The 16,663-nt window shown below is 42.0% G+C and overlaps 2 protein-coding genes across 9 annotated transcripts in view; one reads left to right on the top strand and one right to left on the bottom strand.

The window, feature by feature from the left end:
* Positions 1-1,726, bottom strand: part of ccdc57 (coiled-coil domain containing 57) — a 25,186-nt gene extending 23,460 nt beyond the window's left edge. For 4 of the 7 annotated variants that reach the window (XM_080872782.1, XM_080872788.1, XM_080872787.1 and 1 more), the window contains exon 1: positions 1,462-1,598. The gene's annotated coding sequence lies outside the window, so the exon portion shown is untranslated. The other 3 variants (XM_080872783.1, XM_080872786.1, XM_080872785.1) reach the window with 3 other exon arrangements.
* On the top strand, positions 1,594-16,663 carry LOC308390596 (monocarboxylate transporter 4-like). Of its 2 annotated transcripts, none has more exons than XM_080872790.1 (6): positions 1,594-1,692; positions 13,586-13,839; positions 13,921-14,064; positions 14,232-14,833; positions 14,974-15,154; positions 15,777-16,663. In XM_080872790.1, the coding sequence occupies exons 2-6, from the start codon at positions 13,617-13,619 to the stop codon at positions 16,082-16,084; spliced, it is 1,458 nt and encodes a 485-aa protein (XP_080728916.1). In that variant the 5' UTR covers positions 1,594-1,692; positions 13,586-13,616; the 3' UTR covers positions 16,085-16,663. The 2 variants fall into 2 exon arrangements, with proteins under 2 accessions (XP_080728916.1, XP_080728915.1); XM_080872789.1 differs by lacking the exon at positions 1,594-1,692 and adding an exon at positions 2,834-3,041.

Genomic DNA, 16,663 nt, shown 5'->3' with positions numbered 1-16,663 from the left:
CTCTAATGGATACGCTGCACCGGCTCACTGTTGTGGATGTCTGATTGAGTGCTGGGCAACAAGGATTAGTAACTTTTTTTTTTGTGGTGTGTTTTCAGACTACGTCCAAAAACAGATGATGTTGAGTCTCTTTGAGGATCAAGGTCCTTGTTATGTATCTATCTAACCTGGTTACTCATTCAGAGGAATCCAGGTAACTTCCAGCTCCATGGTGCAGCTAACAATCTCATTAACTCTGTGTATGAATCATTCAAACACAAAAAGTCTCTAACTGAAGGTATGAACCAGTGTTGTGTCGACACATAACAGCAGTAAATAAGTAAGCAAACAAAAACTGTATAGAGCCAAGAAGAAGAATGAAACTCACGGTCTTGGCCCTCAAAGCTGGACCATTGCAGCTGGGTCCTGATAACACTTACAAAAGAATCAATGTCAGATTGTACCTGTTCTACTGTGTTACAAGGAGCCTGTTGGAAAAACACTGCATTTGTTCCCATTTCTTTCACTGACTACAAAAAACGTCAAAGAAACAGGAAACAGGGAGAAAACGCTGAAGTACGCCAAATTACACAGATTTTGATCCACCGTGAGACACGTGAAAGACGGGAACAGCTTCATTTTTCACAATGACAGTAATCAGTCACACATTGGTCTCCCCAATGCACCACGTGCCCCGCTACAGTACTGCACAGCTACAGTACTGCACAGCTACAGCTACAGTACTACACAGCTACAGTACAGTGCTACACAGCTACAGTACTGCACAGCTACAGCTACAGTACTACACAGCTACAGTACAGTGCTACACAGCTACAGTACTGCACAGCTACAGTACAGTGCTGCACAGCTACAGCTACAGTACTACACAGCTACAGTACAGTGCTACACAGCTACAGTACTGCACAGCTACAGCTACAGTACTACACAGCTACAGTACAGTGCTACACAGCTACAGTACTGCACAGCTACAGTACAGTGCTGCACAGCTACAGTACTGCACAGCTACAGCTACAGTACTACACAGCTACAGTACAGTGCTACACAGCTACAGTGCTGCACAGCTACAGTACAGTGCTACACAGCTACAGTGCTGCACAGCTACAGTACAGTGCTGCACAGCTACAGTACTGCACAGCTACAGCTACAGTACTACACAGCTACAGTACTACACAGCTACAGTACTACACAGCTACAGTACTACACAGCTGTACTGTTTCAAGTCCAATATTCTCCAGGACTCAGGCTGCTGTCCTGGGGTTTCAGCTTCAGAGGTCCAGCTCTGTGACTCTGACTGTTGTCTGTGCGCATGTGCTGAACAGCTGGGTGCTGTATGTCATATACAGATTTATAGCGGTATTATGGTGGACACCACTTTAATGATGACGTCAGTGGCTGTTTCCATCACAGTCGTGGTGCGCAGCCGCAGAGACAAAGTTACAAACGTATAACTTTTACACTCACAGTGTGCTGTAGCCGGTGCATCACTCCTGCCGCGAGCGCAGAGACAGCCCGGTCCCTGAACCTGCTGTTACCGGATGAAAACAGGAAGTGCAAAGACGTAACGAGCACGCGCTCACACATCCGCCTATCGTTGGGTTACCTTAAACAGCTACGTGCACACCTGCAGGCCTGGTCTTCATGCAGTCACCATGTCACAGCTGGCGTGAACTTTTTGGCTTATTCCCCTGCGAGGTAAGCGGTTTCCATGGAAACCGTGCGTCGGCTAAATTGCTCCCCGGCTACAGCGATGACATGGTTCCTGTTTACTGCTGTGGGTTCAAGACTGTGTGCGATGTTGTGTTTGGTATGAGATGACAGATGGGCGATGAGGACAGTGGAGCACGGACTTCGTGTTCTTCTAGAAGTGACAGCTCGGAAGTCCCATTACATTAATACATATAACAGTCATGTCCCACCTGCAGTGATCAGTGCTCAGCATCACGGAGCGCCACCCTGACATAGTTCTGATGGAGCACGGTGTTGTGCCAAAAACTGATTTCCAATGTTTCTGTGTATTTTTTCTGTGCAATATCTTTACGTATGTTCGTAAACAGACTTCGGCGAACACGGTTTACAAAGGGGTTATATATAGAATTAAAAAATTATCTGTTTTTCAAGTATCTTTACAACTCTGTGTTATTGTACTTACATTATAACCAATCCGGTCCTTTATCCTCACTTAAAATATTTTTACTGAACTATTGTAATATTTGCTGCCGTTTCTGCTGTCCTGTTGGCCAGCTTACTCTTACAAAAGACATTTTTAATGGTAATGAGATTTTTTTAACTGCATAAATAAAGGTTACGTAAAAGTCATTGCCAAAAACTGATTGCGGCTTCTACCTTGTTACACGAATGTTGTTTGTGGCTCAAGATGACTTTCAGGGGTGTCAAACTCAAATACACACTGGGCCAAAATTCCAAACTGGGCTAACATTAATATTTATTGAAAAACAAATCTTCCTCTAGATATAAGAATGAATCTTTTCTTATGAACTCAAACACGCTTTGCTGAAAAACTGAATATGGAACAAACAAAGCTTAATACTAAGCAATATATATATTAGCTGTATAATACCAGTAGGCCAGCTCTAATAGGAATTTGGTATGGCTTCGCGGGCCAAATGTAATTAGGCTGCGGGCCAAATTTGGCCCACGGGCCAGAGTTTGACACCTATGCTTTATGTCATCCATAAGGGATGCATTTAACATATGTTTCACATATTATAGCCCAATAAGTTACTTATAGCAATTTAAATACGAGCAATCAGTTTTTGGCAAATACCGGAAATCAGTTTTTGGAAGACGATCACTTTTTGGGACAGCACCGGCGTCATCAGGAGGAGTCTTCTGAGCTTTGTTGTGCTGGTGCTGGTACAGATCCCTGACTTGGAGCGGAGTCCGGTTTCCTGCAGTGTGGATCTGAAAGCGGGGCGTGGTTTAGGCTTTCCGTGTGCGCGTCATGCTTCAATAAAAACGAACAACGGACGCGCGCTCATGCGAGGAAGTCCAGCCGCCAGACGCAGACAGCATCTCAGCAGGTACGTGATCGATGAGCGATATTTGTTTCATTTCACACTCTGCTGTGATTGTCGTCATCACTGGGTGCTACAGGTGGGGCGCGCAGCGACTGCTTCACAGTTTAATACAAGTTCAAATAGACTTTAAACTCTCAGAGTGATGGAGCTCAGGTGTATCTCAGGTCTGCGTGATGCACTGAAAGCTGAAGCTCTTATTGCTCCAGTCAGGCGCATGTGTGCCCAGCTGCATGCATCACACCAAGTTTAGTTTTTGGTCATTCAGTCTATTAAAGCGCATCAGCACAATGTAGAAAAGCATATATGGGACATGTAGCTACTGAGAATGTACTCTGTGAACACTGGCTCGTTCCCCTCGTGTGAAATTATGGGAAGCAGCACAAAAGTAGGCGATTAGACAGAAAGTGTCTGCTCGTGTCCTGAGTCGCTGAGACTTCAGCAGCTACATAGACGTGCAGCGTTTTCACCAGGTTGACTCGTCCGTATCTGACTGATTTCAAGATAATAATAATAATAATGCTGTTTGGAATAACCAACTTAGTAATAAATTTCTTGTATACATAGACACCATGTTGCTGTTGCACTGCCGGTTTCCACTATATTCGCCGCACATACAGCGACTGTATCACTGATACCGGTTTGTGCCAAAAACTGATTTCCAATGTTTCCGTGAGTTTTCTATGTGTAATATCTTTACTTATGTTCGGTGAGCAGGGTTTACAAAAGAGTTTTATATCAAATTTAAAGGTTCCATGTTTTTCAAGTATCTTTTTGACTTTGTGTGATTGTACTTACATTATAACCAATCCGGTCTTTCTGTCCACTTAAAATATGTTTGCAATATCTGCTATCCTGATTACTCTTAAAAAAGATATTTTTAGTGTCAATGATTTTTTTTTAAAACTGCATAAATAAAAGGATATATTAACGTCACTGCCAAAGGTCGTGGTATTCTACTGGTGGTGCCTACTGGTGGTGGTCAGAGGGCCCGGTGGCGCCAGTGTCCGGCAGCCTCGCCTCTGTCAGTGCGCCCCAGGGTGGCTGTGGCTACAATGTAGCTGCCATCACCAGTGTGTGAATGTGTGTGTGAATGGGTGGATGACTGGATGTGTAAAGCACTTTGGGGTCCTTAGGGACTAGTAAAGCGCTATATAAATACAGGCCATTACCATTCTAAGGAGCTCGGAGCTGCAGGATTGTTGTTTGTGGCTCAAGATGACTTGATATCATTCATGAGGGATACGTTGACATATGTTTCACATATTATAGACGACACTGGGCTGAAGAAACAACAGTATCTGTGCAGAGAATCACAGATTATGGTGGCAGAGATGTTGCAACAGACTTTTAATTCTGTACCAGAACATCTAGAAGGTTTTTGTTTTTTCTTTTGGTCTGTTGAAAGAAAGCCCACCGTGGCAAACAGTTCCCGTTAACATGCTCGATTCTGGGCCCTGCTGTCCTGAGTTTTCTCATGTCTAATGTAGGAACAGGAAGACCAGTTTCTATCCACATGTGTGTGACTCGTTGGCTTCTAACATAATACAAACTGTCCCTGCCAGTTAAACAGTCATTCTGTTCTTTATCGACATTTCCTGCTGTTTAGATTTACATTTTTTTTTACTTTTTATTTTATTTATTTGAACAACTCTCCTGTCTAGTAATAATTTGGATTTATATAGCGCTTTTCTAGGCACCCAAAGCGCTTTACAATACCACTATTCATTCACACACTGGTGGAGGCAGCTACAGTTGTAGCCACAGCTGCTCTGGGGCAGACTGACAGAGGCGAGGCTGCCATATCGCGCCATCGGCCCCTCTGGCCAACACCAGTAGGGTAAAGTGTCTTGCCCAAGGACACAACGACCAGGACAGAGAGCCCAGGGATCGAACCGGCGACCTTCCGGTTACAGATGCACTTCCCAACCCCCTGAGCCACGGTCAACCCAAGTACACATACAGTTTCTTCAGAAAAACAGAATACTAAGAGAGTCACAATATATATATATTTAATACACATATATAATGGTAATTAGAAAAATAAGATAAAGTAAAAGAAAAGAAAAGGAAACATGCCTGCGGTGTCAAACATTTCATTCATTCATTTCAAATTCTCTTTTTTCTGTCTATCTTCATTCAGCTCTCTTTTTTTTTGTTGTACGTTAACCATTTTCCCCAGTCATTCAAAAAGCGTTCTTCCTTCAATTTCAGTTTATATGTAAAGTTCTCCATCTCCATAATGTCCTCCACCATTGCTACCACTGCTGCTTTCCTGGTGTTTCTGTCTTAAGCCAGTTTTTGGTGATGGCCTTCTTTGCTGCCAAAAGGAGAATCTGAGCCAGGTATCGATCCTTTACATCTACAGTACCTTCCAAGTATCCTAGATACAAAACAAGGCAGGTTCTGGGAATTGTATAACCTGATATATCACAGAGAGCTGAGTGAATTTTGACCCAGAAAGTGTGAATTTCCCTGCATTTCCAGAAAATGTATGTGTGGTCTGGTTCATCCCATCCACGCAGCCTCCAACATTGTTGTTGTGTATTGGTTTGTTTATTTTTAATCTGAGGTGTAATAAAGTAGCGAATTTGATTTTTCCAGATGAATTCTCTCCACTTTAATGACTGAGCTGTATTCTTATGTTCTTTCCATGTTTCATACCACACCTCAGTGATTTCTTCACTCAGCTCTCTTTCCCATTTTACTTTAACATATACAGCTGAGTCCTGTCTTGATTCCATCAAACATTTGTAGACACTGTTTTTGGAATAACACTTTTATATGCTAGCATAATTATTTTTATAATAGGATGGATTTTGTCTTCCTCTATTTTTATGTTTTTATTAAAGTAATCTCTCACCTGTAAGTATCTGAAAAAATCCTTGTTTTTTAAGTTGTATTCCCGTTTTAATTCTTCAAAACTTTTAATTTCTCCTTTTTTGATTAATAAACAAATTGCTGTGATTCCCTTTTCATTCCAATTTTTAAAACCAAGATCCAATTTTCCTGGTCTAAATTCTTCATCGAAGGCTATCCATTTTAGCAAACCAAGCTCTTTGCCAATCCTGAACTCCCTTACTGTATCATACCATACATTTAATGTAAAGGATATTATCGGGTTCCTATCTTGGTCTTTAGTTATGTATTCAGGGGTCTTTTTTATACCCATGTTTGTTTGAATTGGGACATTGAGTGTGGAGAGCTCCACATCCTTCCAGCGAGCCCCGTCATCATCACTACACCAATATGTTATCTGGCGTATCTGTGCAGCACGAAAATAATCTTTTAAATTAGGAAGCGACATTCCTCCTTTCTCCTTAGTAAGCTGTAAAGTAGTGTATCGTACCCTTGGCCGCTTGCCTTCCCAGACAAATCTAGATATATACTTATCCCATTCTGAGAATATGCTTATCGGAAAAAAGAGGAATAAATATAACAATCGTGGTAAGCTATTTATCTTTATCACATTTATCCTGTCACTAAATCCTAACGGATATGTATTCCATCTTTCCATATCCTGCCTTATCCTGTTATTTATATGTCCATAGTTACTTTGATATAGTTTGGCATAGTTTTTGGTTATATTTATACCTAAATATTTAAGGGTTTTTGCCTCCCACTTTATTTCCCATTCCTTAAGATTTTGAGTTGGTATACAATTAAACATTAGAACTTGAGTTTTAAGTATATTTACTTTGTAGCCAGAAAGCGTACCAAATTTTCCTAACATTTCTGTGAGCTGCATAAAAGAGTTTGTGGGGTTTTTGAGGGCTATCAACACGTCCTCTGCAAACAGACTAATTACATGCTCTTGTTTATTGATTTCTATTCCTGTTATTAGGGAGTCTTGTCTAATCATTTGTGCCAATGGCTCAATATACAAGGCAAATAAGGTTGGACTTAAACAGCAACCCTGTCTAGTTCCTCTCTCTAGTTGGAACGTCTTTGTCAATGAGCCGTTAACTTTTAGTCTTACAGTCGGTTTGTCATAGAGAGATTTAATACATTGGATTGATTTCGTAGTGAACCCGAACTTTGCCATGGTTAGGTACAGGAAGTCCCAGCTGACTCGATCGAAGGCTTTTTCTGCGTCTAAACTTATCAACGCAGCCGGTATCTTGTCTTTATGTATTTGGTGTATGATGTGTAGGGTCCTTCTAATATTGTCTTGTGCCTGTCTATTTTTGACAAAACCTGCTTGGTCCTCATCTATCAGGTCTGGTATAAACGACTGGAGCCTATTTGATAGGATTGTAGTATAGATTTTATAATCAACATTTAACACTGATATAGGCCTGTAATTTTGGCAGTATTCTCTGTGTTTTTGTGGTTTTGGCAGCAACGTGATAATTGCCTCCCTCCAAGAGGAGAGAATCACATGTTTAGTGTGAGTCCAATTAAGAGTCTGGTGGAGTAAGGGTATCAATTCTTTTTTCAAATTTCTTGTAGCATTCGGCAGGAAACCCATCACTGCCTGGTGCCTTGTTTGTTCTTAATTTTCCAATCGCTTGCTGTCATGCGATCATTTTGTATTGTTCCAATAGAGGGTGGATCTAAGGCATCTAAAAATGTTTTGATATCATTTAGGTCATTATTAGTAGGTGCATTTTGGGTATACAGGTCCTTATAATAATCGGTAAAGATACTTTCTATCTCTTCTAGGTTATGTGCCATTTGTTCTGTCTTAGAATTATACAATTTGTTGACTGTTGTTTCTGTAAACATCTTGCCAATAGCCGTGCAGCTTTAGGGCCTGATTCATAGTAGCTCTGTTTTACATATCTTGCTTTTACTTCTGTTTCATATAAGAGTAAATTATTAATTTTCTTCTTAATATCTTTCATTTGTTGTTGTATCTTGACATCTACCTTGCGTTTGTGTTTATTCTCCAATTGTGACATTTCAACTACATACTCGTTATATTGCTTCATCCTTTCTCTTTTAAGGTTACTTGATATTGCGATTAGTTTCCCACGTATAACTGCCTTCAAACAGTCCCATAGAAAAACTGGATCTTTTTCACCGTTGTCATTTTCTTCTACATATGTTTTGACATCTTTTTGTATTTGTTCTACCACAGATTTATTGTTTAATAGCCCCACATTTAGTCTCCATATTGTGTTTTTTGGTCTACCTTTAAGATAGATTTTTAAGTAGATAGCACTATGGTCCGACACATCTGCCACTCCAATCCAACAATCTGTTATTATATCTCTATTCCCTTTTTGCATAAAGAAGTAGTCTGTTCTTGAATATACATAATGTGTTGCTGAATAATGACTATAATTCCTCTGTAGCAGATGGAAAGCTCTCCAGACATCAAAATAGTTAGTGTCTTCCAATGTATGTCTTACTAATTTTGGAATTGAATTTGTATTTTTCTTCAGGCTGGTTGTGTCCAAATGACTATCTAATATCACATTGAAATCTCCTCCACATATGCACATACCTTCTGCTTGTAGCACAAGAATATCAAAAATTAATGTGAAGAATTCCTTATTACTTTCAGGGGGCATACACATTCATCAATGTGACCAGTGTTTGATGAAACACACCCTTCACTATAACATATCTACCTTCCTTATCCTTTCATTTCTTTGTGAGATTGAAACTTAAGGGAATTAGTTATCAGAATTGCAACCCCTCTTTTCCTAGAGTTTGTGTGAGAGCTGTAAAAGGTGTTTTTGAACCCAAATTTCCTCAGTTTTTCATGTTCTATTTTTGATAAATGAGTTTCTTGTAGGAAAGTTATCTGTGTCTTCTCCTTTTTCAGTTTAGTCATAATCTTGGCCCTTTTAACTGGGTTAAAGATTCCATTAACATTTAAGGACATACACTTTATTTCTTCATGTGTAGTGAGCATTATCCTTTTGTGATTTACTGGCTGTCTTTTGAGACCCCCACAGGCACTCCATTGAACCCTTGTTTAAACAAAACATTTTCATTAACAAGTTACAAGTTAGTTTAACTTTGTACAGATAAGAGGACTTCAATAAAGAGGTACCAGCCACCTTCCCCACCTGTTGTTCCTCTCTTTGTTTTTGGGGGGTATGTCTCTCATATTGAAAGGGCCCCCCTCCAGTAATGAGATATGACTCACGAAAGATTGTCACACTCATACTAGTCCTTATTATTATATTATATAGTCCATCCCTAGCCAACTTTGTGTTTCCATGTAATCCTACCAGACACACCTTAAATCCATCTTGTTGTCATACGTCTCCATATACGCCTCTCATGCATGGTTATTGTTATGCTGAAATTCTTGAAGTCTCTCACGAGCTCGCCTGCGAGCCACCCCAGCAAACGTGGGCCGGACCGGTTTCCATGTCGCTGCCCCGGTTGACAGACTTCCCTCTGTGCTCTCTCTCTCTCCTGGCTGTTTATCCCTTTTTCCACGTTGTATCCTCTCGCTTGCAGGTCGTTAGCAGCCTCCTCTGCTTTGCCACACGTTTTCACTCCATTTGGCCAATGGACTTGCATCTTGCTGAGAGGAGTCTGGAAGCGGATGCCTTCTTTCTTTAATATCTTTTTGATATTCACGTATGCTTTACGTTCTTGCACCATTCTTGCCGAATAGTCGTGGTCAAAATAAACCCTGCTTCCGTCCAGAGTGACTATTGACCTTTTTATGTATCATCTCTTTGGTTGTGAATTGTTGGAAATTGACAACGACTGACCTCGGGGGGAGACCTGCTGCTGTTTCGGGGTTAACGCTCGGTGTGCGTGTTGAATCTGGAGGTTGATGTTAATATTAAGCTCCTCCCTGAGCCAGACTTCCAGAAACTGGGCCAGCGATTCTGCCTTAGATTCGGTTCCCTCTTGTATCCCGTAGATCCGCAGATTGTTACGTCTGGATCACAGTTCCAAGTCATCCAATTTGGTCACCATCGATTTTTGTTCTCTCATTAGTTCTGTCAGGGTTTGATTGGCCTCGTGGCTCCACGTCTCTATTTCTTCTGTGCGCGTCAGCGCAGCTTCTAATTTACCTTCTTGTTCTCTAAGTTCTGTAGTCATGCTCTTAAACTGCTGGTCGATGTCTTCTTTGAATTTAGACAGTTCGTGTCTCATTTGGCCGGTAATTTCTTCTTTGAATGTCATGAAGTCTGATTTCAATTCGTTTTGGAGTGATTGAATTTGTTTGCTAATACAATCCAGTCCGTTTTGAAACGCGGCCATATTAGCTTCAGGTGCTAGCTTGTCCTCGTTGTTCGGGTGTTTTATGTCTTTACCTTGGGTGTCCGTAGTTCTTTTATTCTTTGCTTTGTTGTCCCTCCGCTCATCTTCCAAAGTTGTTTTGTCTCACGCTTTAATTCGTGTTTTAGCGGAGTTTATCTACTTGGCTTGCGGGAGCTCTGTACTTATGCGACCGTACTGCTCTACCGCCACACCGGAAGCCCCCTAGGTTTACATTTTATTTGTTCAAATTTTACAAAAGGTCATAATTCAACAAGCTCATATTCTCACAGTCATTGAAGGTTTCTCATTTATATAAGTATAATTAGAGCCCACTATTCAAAGACATGCATGTTAGGTTGTCTGATGATTCTGAATTGGTCCTGGTCATACTGTCCTTTCCAAGCATACAGCACTTTGTTCTATAGACCTGCTACGAGCCATTTGTTTCCTGTACACTGTTACAGGAGCCGGTCTGCATTGCTGGCAGTAAGTTGGACTCCTCCAGGGCTGCTCTTTGTCACCGAGTCTGTGCACAGTTTTTATGGACAGAATTTCTAGGGAGGGAAAGAAGAAACTGACGGACTTATTGGGGGCGTGGCCACAGTGAGCCGGACCCTGCACTGGCCCGTTGTGGTAAAGAGAGAGGGCATAGTGTAAAAGCAGAGCTCTCGATTTACCTGCAGATCTACTTTCCTAATCTAACCGTCTGTGACGCAGCATTTTGAGTTCTTATGCTGAATATGTGCTTAGTTATCGTGTTGCCATTATTAGTTAGGATTTAGTTGAGTTTTATACTTGTTTAGGTTTCCATCGATGTCCCCTTCTGTAAGTCTGTCCTTGTCTTCATGTCTACATCTCTCAGTGTTTCCTGGTTTATTTTGAAAGAGTCGTGTGTTTCTTTGTTCAGTGTGTTTAGTTTCACTTCCCCTGCAGCGTCATTATGTTCATTTCAGTCAGCTGTGTTTCCACTTCCTCCTGTCTGTATTTAAGTCCTCTGTCTTCTTCTCTGTGGTACGTCCCTTCACGTCTTATCAAAGTTCATTCATAGTTATCACAGTTTAGACACAGTTATTATAGTCTGTCACTGCTCATGCTGCTTTATTTTTGTATTCATGTTCACAGCCTAAATAAACAGTGTGCCTTTTTAAAAAAAAACTTAGTTCCACCTCCTTCCCTCTCTGCTCTTGGGTCCACTGCATCATCACATTGGCGTACCCCGCCGTGACAGTGGCTGGCCTCTTCCTTAGAGATAGAGTAGGGCAGACTGAGGAGACACTGCTGAGAGACATTTGATTGGAGCTCTGGAGGAGATGGCTTTGAGACAGGGAGGTCTGGGTGTTCCTGCCGCAGCCACAAGCTAGTGTTCAGGCATGGTACAAAGCAAGGAAATACTTACTCTGAATAATCAGTCAGACTTATTGTAAATTGTGGACCACACACACCAAATTTCATTTTAAGTGTTCAACAAAAGGGACGTGAGACAACAGAGCCAAAGCGCACCACTGTAAAGGAAAATGTCTTGCCTAATTTATGGTATACAAAAAGAAACACAACTTCATAAAGACAATTAATAGATCAAAAATAATTCAGGAAATGTGATTATTTTTTCCATGTAACTTGGAATAAGTCAAATTAATTATCCAACTATAGCCAGCTACACCTAAATGAAATGAACTGTGTTTCTAGAAGATGTTCCTTAAACGCAGACATGAGCACACTCCTGATCATAGGCAATGGAAAAAAAGCCACATAACCTTGATGACAGCTGGTCCCTGGGATACCCATCAAGATAGTCCTCATGCCACACCTCATCGTTGCCTCTTGGTCATGCTTTATTCAATTCAATTTAATACAGTGCCAAATCACAACAACAGTCGCCTCAAGGCGCTTTATATTGTACAGTAGACCCTATAATAATGGTAAATGGACTGGTTCTTATATAACGCTTTTCTACTCATCTGAGCACTCAAAGCGCTTTACACAACTTGTGCATTCACCCATTCGTAAAAGCACATTTTTCTAAATGCTTTATAGCTAACATTCACACACATTCATACTCCGATGGATGCATTGGAGAGCAATTTGGGGTTAGTATCTTGCCCAAGGATATTTGGCATGCAGACTAGGGGAAGCCAGGAATCGAACCACCAACCTTCCGATCAGTAGATGACCTGCTCTACCACCTGAGCTACAGCCAGAGATAATAGATACAGAGAAAAACCCAACAATCATATGACCCCCTATGAGCAAGCACTTTGGCGACAGTGGGAAGGAAAAACTCCCTTTTAACAGGAAGAAACCTCCAGCAGAACCAGGCTCAGGGAGGGGCGGGGCCATCTGCTGTGACTGGTTGGGGTGAGAGAAGGAAGACAGGATAAAGACATGCTGTGGAAGAGAGACAGAGGTTAATAACAGATATGATTCAATGCAGAGAGGTCTGTTAATACATAGTGAGTGAGAAAGGTGACTGGAAAGGAAAAACTCAATGCATCATGGGAATCCCCCGGCAGCCTACGTCTATCGCAGCATAACTAAGGGAGGATTCAGGGTCACCTGGTCCAGCCCTAACTATATGCTTTAGCCAAAAAGGAAAGTTTGAAGCCTAATCTTGAAAGTAGAGATAGTGTCTGTCTCCTGAATCCAAACTGGAAGCTGGTTCCACAGAAGAGGGGCCTGAAAACTGAAGGCTCTCCTGTCTCTACCACCTGAGAGCATCTCTGTATGACATTATAAGGCTCATTAAGCTTGAGTCAGACAAACTGACTGGAGATTATTTTTTAAATAAAGAGGAGTTTAGTATTTTGGCCCTGGGTTAGACACAGGAGATAGTTTGATTGTACTGTCATGAACTTTAACATTTAACTGTAGAGTTTGAAATGTAGCTCTAGGGTTTCTTTACGGTTTCTCTAAGCACTGCATGGTCTGTACTTGGATTAGCTGAGAATCCACTTGGAAGATCGGCAAGTGTCTGGAAGATTTCCTCCTTGAAAAAATTGCCCTTGTTGTAGCATGATTGAGTTCAGATTTTTGGAAATGACCTTATAACCCCTCCAACAGATTGATAGGTAGCAACATTTAATTCATTTCTGACAACTGCTGATGTCTCCAGACCAGCAAACAGCCAGACAAGGCCGTACGTGCTGATGATCCAGTAACTTGCAGCACTGTTAGCTTGCTGAGGCTGCATAGCAGGCTGAGGAGATGCTCCTGAGAGACAGCTTATGTTTGCTTTATTTTTCCTTTTTGTCACAAAGTCTGTTTAGTATGATTTACTCACATATTGAAGAATCTGCAGCTGTGGCACAGCTTTTGCATTGAGTTGGTTGATGGCTGTATTAAGTCTGTGCTTTGTACCAATGTGTCTACAGTTACTGACCTCATCATAGCTCCCAGAAAATAATGGGAGGAGCGGTGTTGGATGATGGACCTCCTGGAGTGAAGGCGCCAGATGGAGGCTGGGGTTGGGCAGTGTTGGCGGGATGCTTCGTCATCACTGGCTTCTCATACGCGTTCCCCAAGGCTGTCAGCATCTTCTTCAAGGACCTTATTCAAGAGTTTGAGGTTGGCTACAGTGCCACAGCTTGGATCTCCTCAATACTGCTTGCCATGCTATATGGCACAGGTACCCAAGTATAACACATGAAACTGCTAATAACTGATTGCACACGTATTCTGTGTACTGACTGATGAACTGTGTTCTTAGGCCCTCTGTGCAGCGTGCTGGTCAACAGATTTGGCTGTAGGCCGGTGATGATGGTTGGAGGAGTCTTTGCTTCAGTGGGAATGATTCTGGCTTCCTTTGCCAAAAGCATCACACATATTTACCTCTGCACTGGAGTTATTACAGGTAGAGTCACAAAAAGTGTTAAATATTTAGACTTTGTGAACAAATTTATGCTCAGAGTGGCAAGTACTAGTCTGTCTGTCTTAATTGAATAATTGATCCAATAATCAATTAATGATTCATTAACCCTGCAATGTGACTCATTTCTCTATACTTGCGTCTCTCTGCAGGTCTGGGTCTAGCAATGAACTTCCAGCCATCTCTGATAATGTTGAACTGCTACTTCAGTGAGAAGCGTCCTCTAGCCAATGGCTTGGCAGCAGCAGGCAGCCCTGTGGCGCTATGCTGTCTGTCTCCATTGGGGCAGAGTCTCCAAAACCAGTATGGTTGGCGGGGTGGATTCCTTATACTAGGAGGCATGCTGTTCAACTGCTGTGCCTGTGGTGCTCTCATGCGGCCCCTGTCCACCCCTAAGAAGTCCCAGATGCTGGAAGAAAACACTCTGCTGGCTGCAGACAAACCGAAGGCAAAGAAGAAACTATTGGACTTCAGTGTGTTCAAGGACAGAGGTTTTGTAATCTATGCCATTGCAGCTTCTGTGATGGTGCTAGGCTTGTTTGTGCCGCCTGTGTTTGTGGTCAGTTATGCTAAAGGCCTTGGCTACAAGGACACCAACTCAGCACTGCTGCTCTCGATCTTAGGATTTGTTGATATGTTTGCCCGACCTGCATCAGGACTCATAGCAGGCATGAAGCGTGTGCGGCCTCGAAGCGTCTATCTCTTCAGCTTCGCTATGATCTTCAATGGGTGCACTGACATCATAGGATCGCAGGTAACATTGCAGTCAAGTCCTCTTCAAGTAGAATGCTTCCAGTTGGCGAGTTGTCTTAATGATTGCAGATCTGGGTCGTAATAAGTGAATATTGTAAACTGGGCCGTATACGTAGTGTGAAACCTGTTGTCTCATTTCAGGCAAAGAACTATGCTGGTCTGGTGGTCTTCTGTATTTTCTTTGGTATATCATACGGGATGGTTGGAGCACTTCAGTTTGAGGTCCTCATGGCCATTGTGGGGAAAGAGAAGTTTTCCAGTGCCATCGGCCTGGTGCTGCTAATGGAAGCTGTTGCTGTGCTGGTGGGACCTCCTGGAGCAGGTCAGAGTATCCAAGCAATGATGGTGCTCTCTCTGTTACCATCCCGCCCACATTTAGAGTAAAATATCTCATCTGTATAATAACACCTAATCCTCAGATTATCAGTTTAATCTGCATCTCTTCACATCTGCATGGGAAAATGTCCGAGGACAGGGTTGCAACCACCATGTTGCCCTCGATGCAAAACAATATTAATGATAATTATTAAAATAATAGAAAGCTAGTACGGTGGGGTTTTTCTGGATGGGTTTATACTGTGAAGTTTACTACTTAATCACCTCAGCCAACATGAGTAGATCCAGACTTAAAGTGTTTGAGCTTCAGATGCTTTTAAGCTAGCTATAGCTGTCCCAGCACTTCCCGAAGAACATCAGCTGTCATGTCTTTTACAGAGATGTTGACTTTGTGTATCTGTTTAAGATAAAACCAAAAATAACAACCCTTGGTTCATCCATAGTCAGTGACAAACACTAGGTCATGTACTCTGCTCCATCTTTCTAACACGCATGGACACAAACCAACCGTTACATGTGTCCCTTTCTTAGTATCCTCCTTGTTTTTATAAAGTGATCACGGGAACAATGAACAACATTCATACTAACACTGTTGCACTCTCCACCAGGTCGGCTCCTGGACGCTACCCATCAGTACATGTACGTGTTCCTGTTGGCGGGCTGTGAAGTGACAGTATCTGCCTTTGTCATTGCCACCGGGAACTTTCTTTGCATTAGGAGGGAACGAGAAGATGGACAGGCTAAGATTGAGATGGCCGTAAGCGCCGCTGAGCTGGAGGGCCTCAACCAGGCGGCAAACGAAGAACACGATGGAGGCAAAAAGGAGCAGACGGGAAAAGAAAATGGAAAAGTCCGTGTTTTGAAAGTGCAGGAAGACATGACTGTGACGGAGGCACCAGAAGACACCGGGAATTAACATTAGTATTAGCGAGATAGCATAAATTGTACCGATAGGACACAGAAAGATCTGATGCTACGGTAAAAAAAAGAAAGAACTGACATTTGATCACAAATGTATATCCAAGTGTCACAGGTTCACTAGCTGCTTTCAGCTGAAATGGCTCTAACGCCCCACACCGGTAAGAGGAAAAACTCACCAGTTTGAGTGTAGAATCATCTTTTTAGTTATCGGTCTTATTCATCTGTAAAAAACATCCTACAGCTGCTTTCAATCACATCTCCGAGTCTGTGAGCAGACGCAGCTCGTCTTCAGGGTGAAGCTTGACGTGCTAATAAAAGAACATGTTTGCAGCTCAGTCTGTGGGTTCCTCTGGGTCATTTGTGCAACGGTTTCTTGGTAAATTATACAAGAACAGGAAACATATTTAGAAAGAATGGCTGTTGTCATCCAACATGCCCATAAAAGGCTTCACGATATACTGCTGCTGTTCACCTGCTTGTCTTACTCTGCTGGACAGTCGTCTGTTTCACATATAAAGTGCTGTTTCTTATTATTTTAATGTGCTGAATCCAAACCTGACAATTAAAATATCTG

This window comes from Rhamphochromis sp. 'chilingali', assembly GCF_963969265.1.
Source record: "Rhamphochromis sp. 'chilingali' genome assembly, chromosome: 22".
Classification (NCBI taxonomy): domain Eukaryota; kingdom Metazoa; phylum Chordata; class Actinopteri; order Cichliformes; family Cichlidae; genus Rhamphochromis; species Rhamphochromis sp. 'chilingali'.
This window is presented reverse-complemented; position numbering and strand designations above follow the sequence as displayed.

Excerpts from the sequence above, each read along its gene's own strand:
- LOC308390596 (XM_080872790.1), top strand. The coding sequence starts at position 13,617 with ATGGGAGGAGCGGTGTTGGATGATGGACCTCCTGGAGTGAAGGCGCCA. Across the intron at positions 14,065-14,231 it reads CTGCACTGGAGTTATTACAG|GTCTGGGTCTAGCAATGAAC; the intron begins GTAGAGTCACAA and ends GTCTCTCTGCAG. Across the intron at positions 14,834-14,973 it reads CTGACATCATAGGATCGCAG|GCAAAGAACTATGCTGGTCT; the intron begins GTAACATTGCAG and ends GTCTCATTTCAG.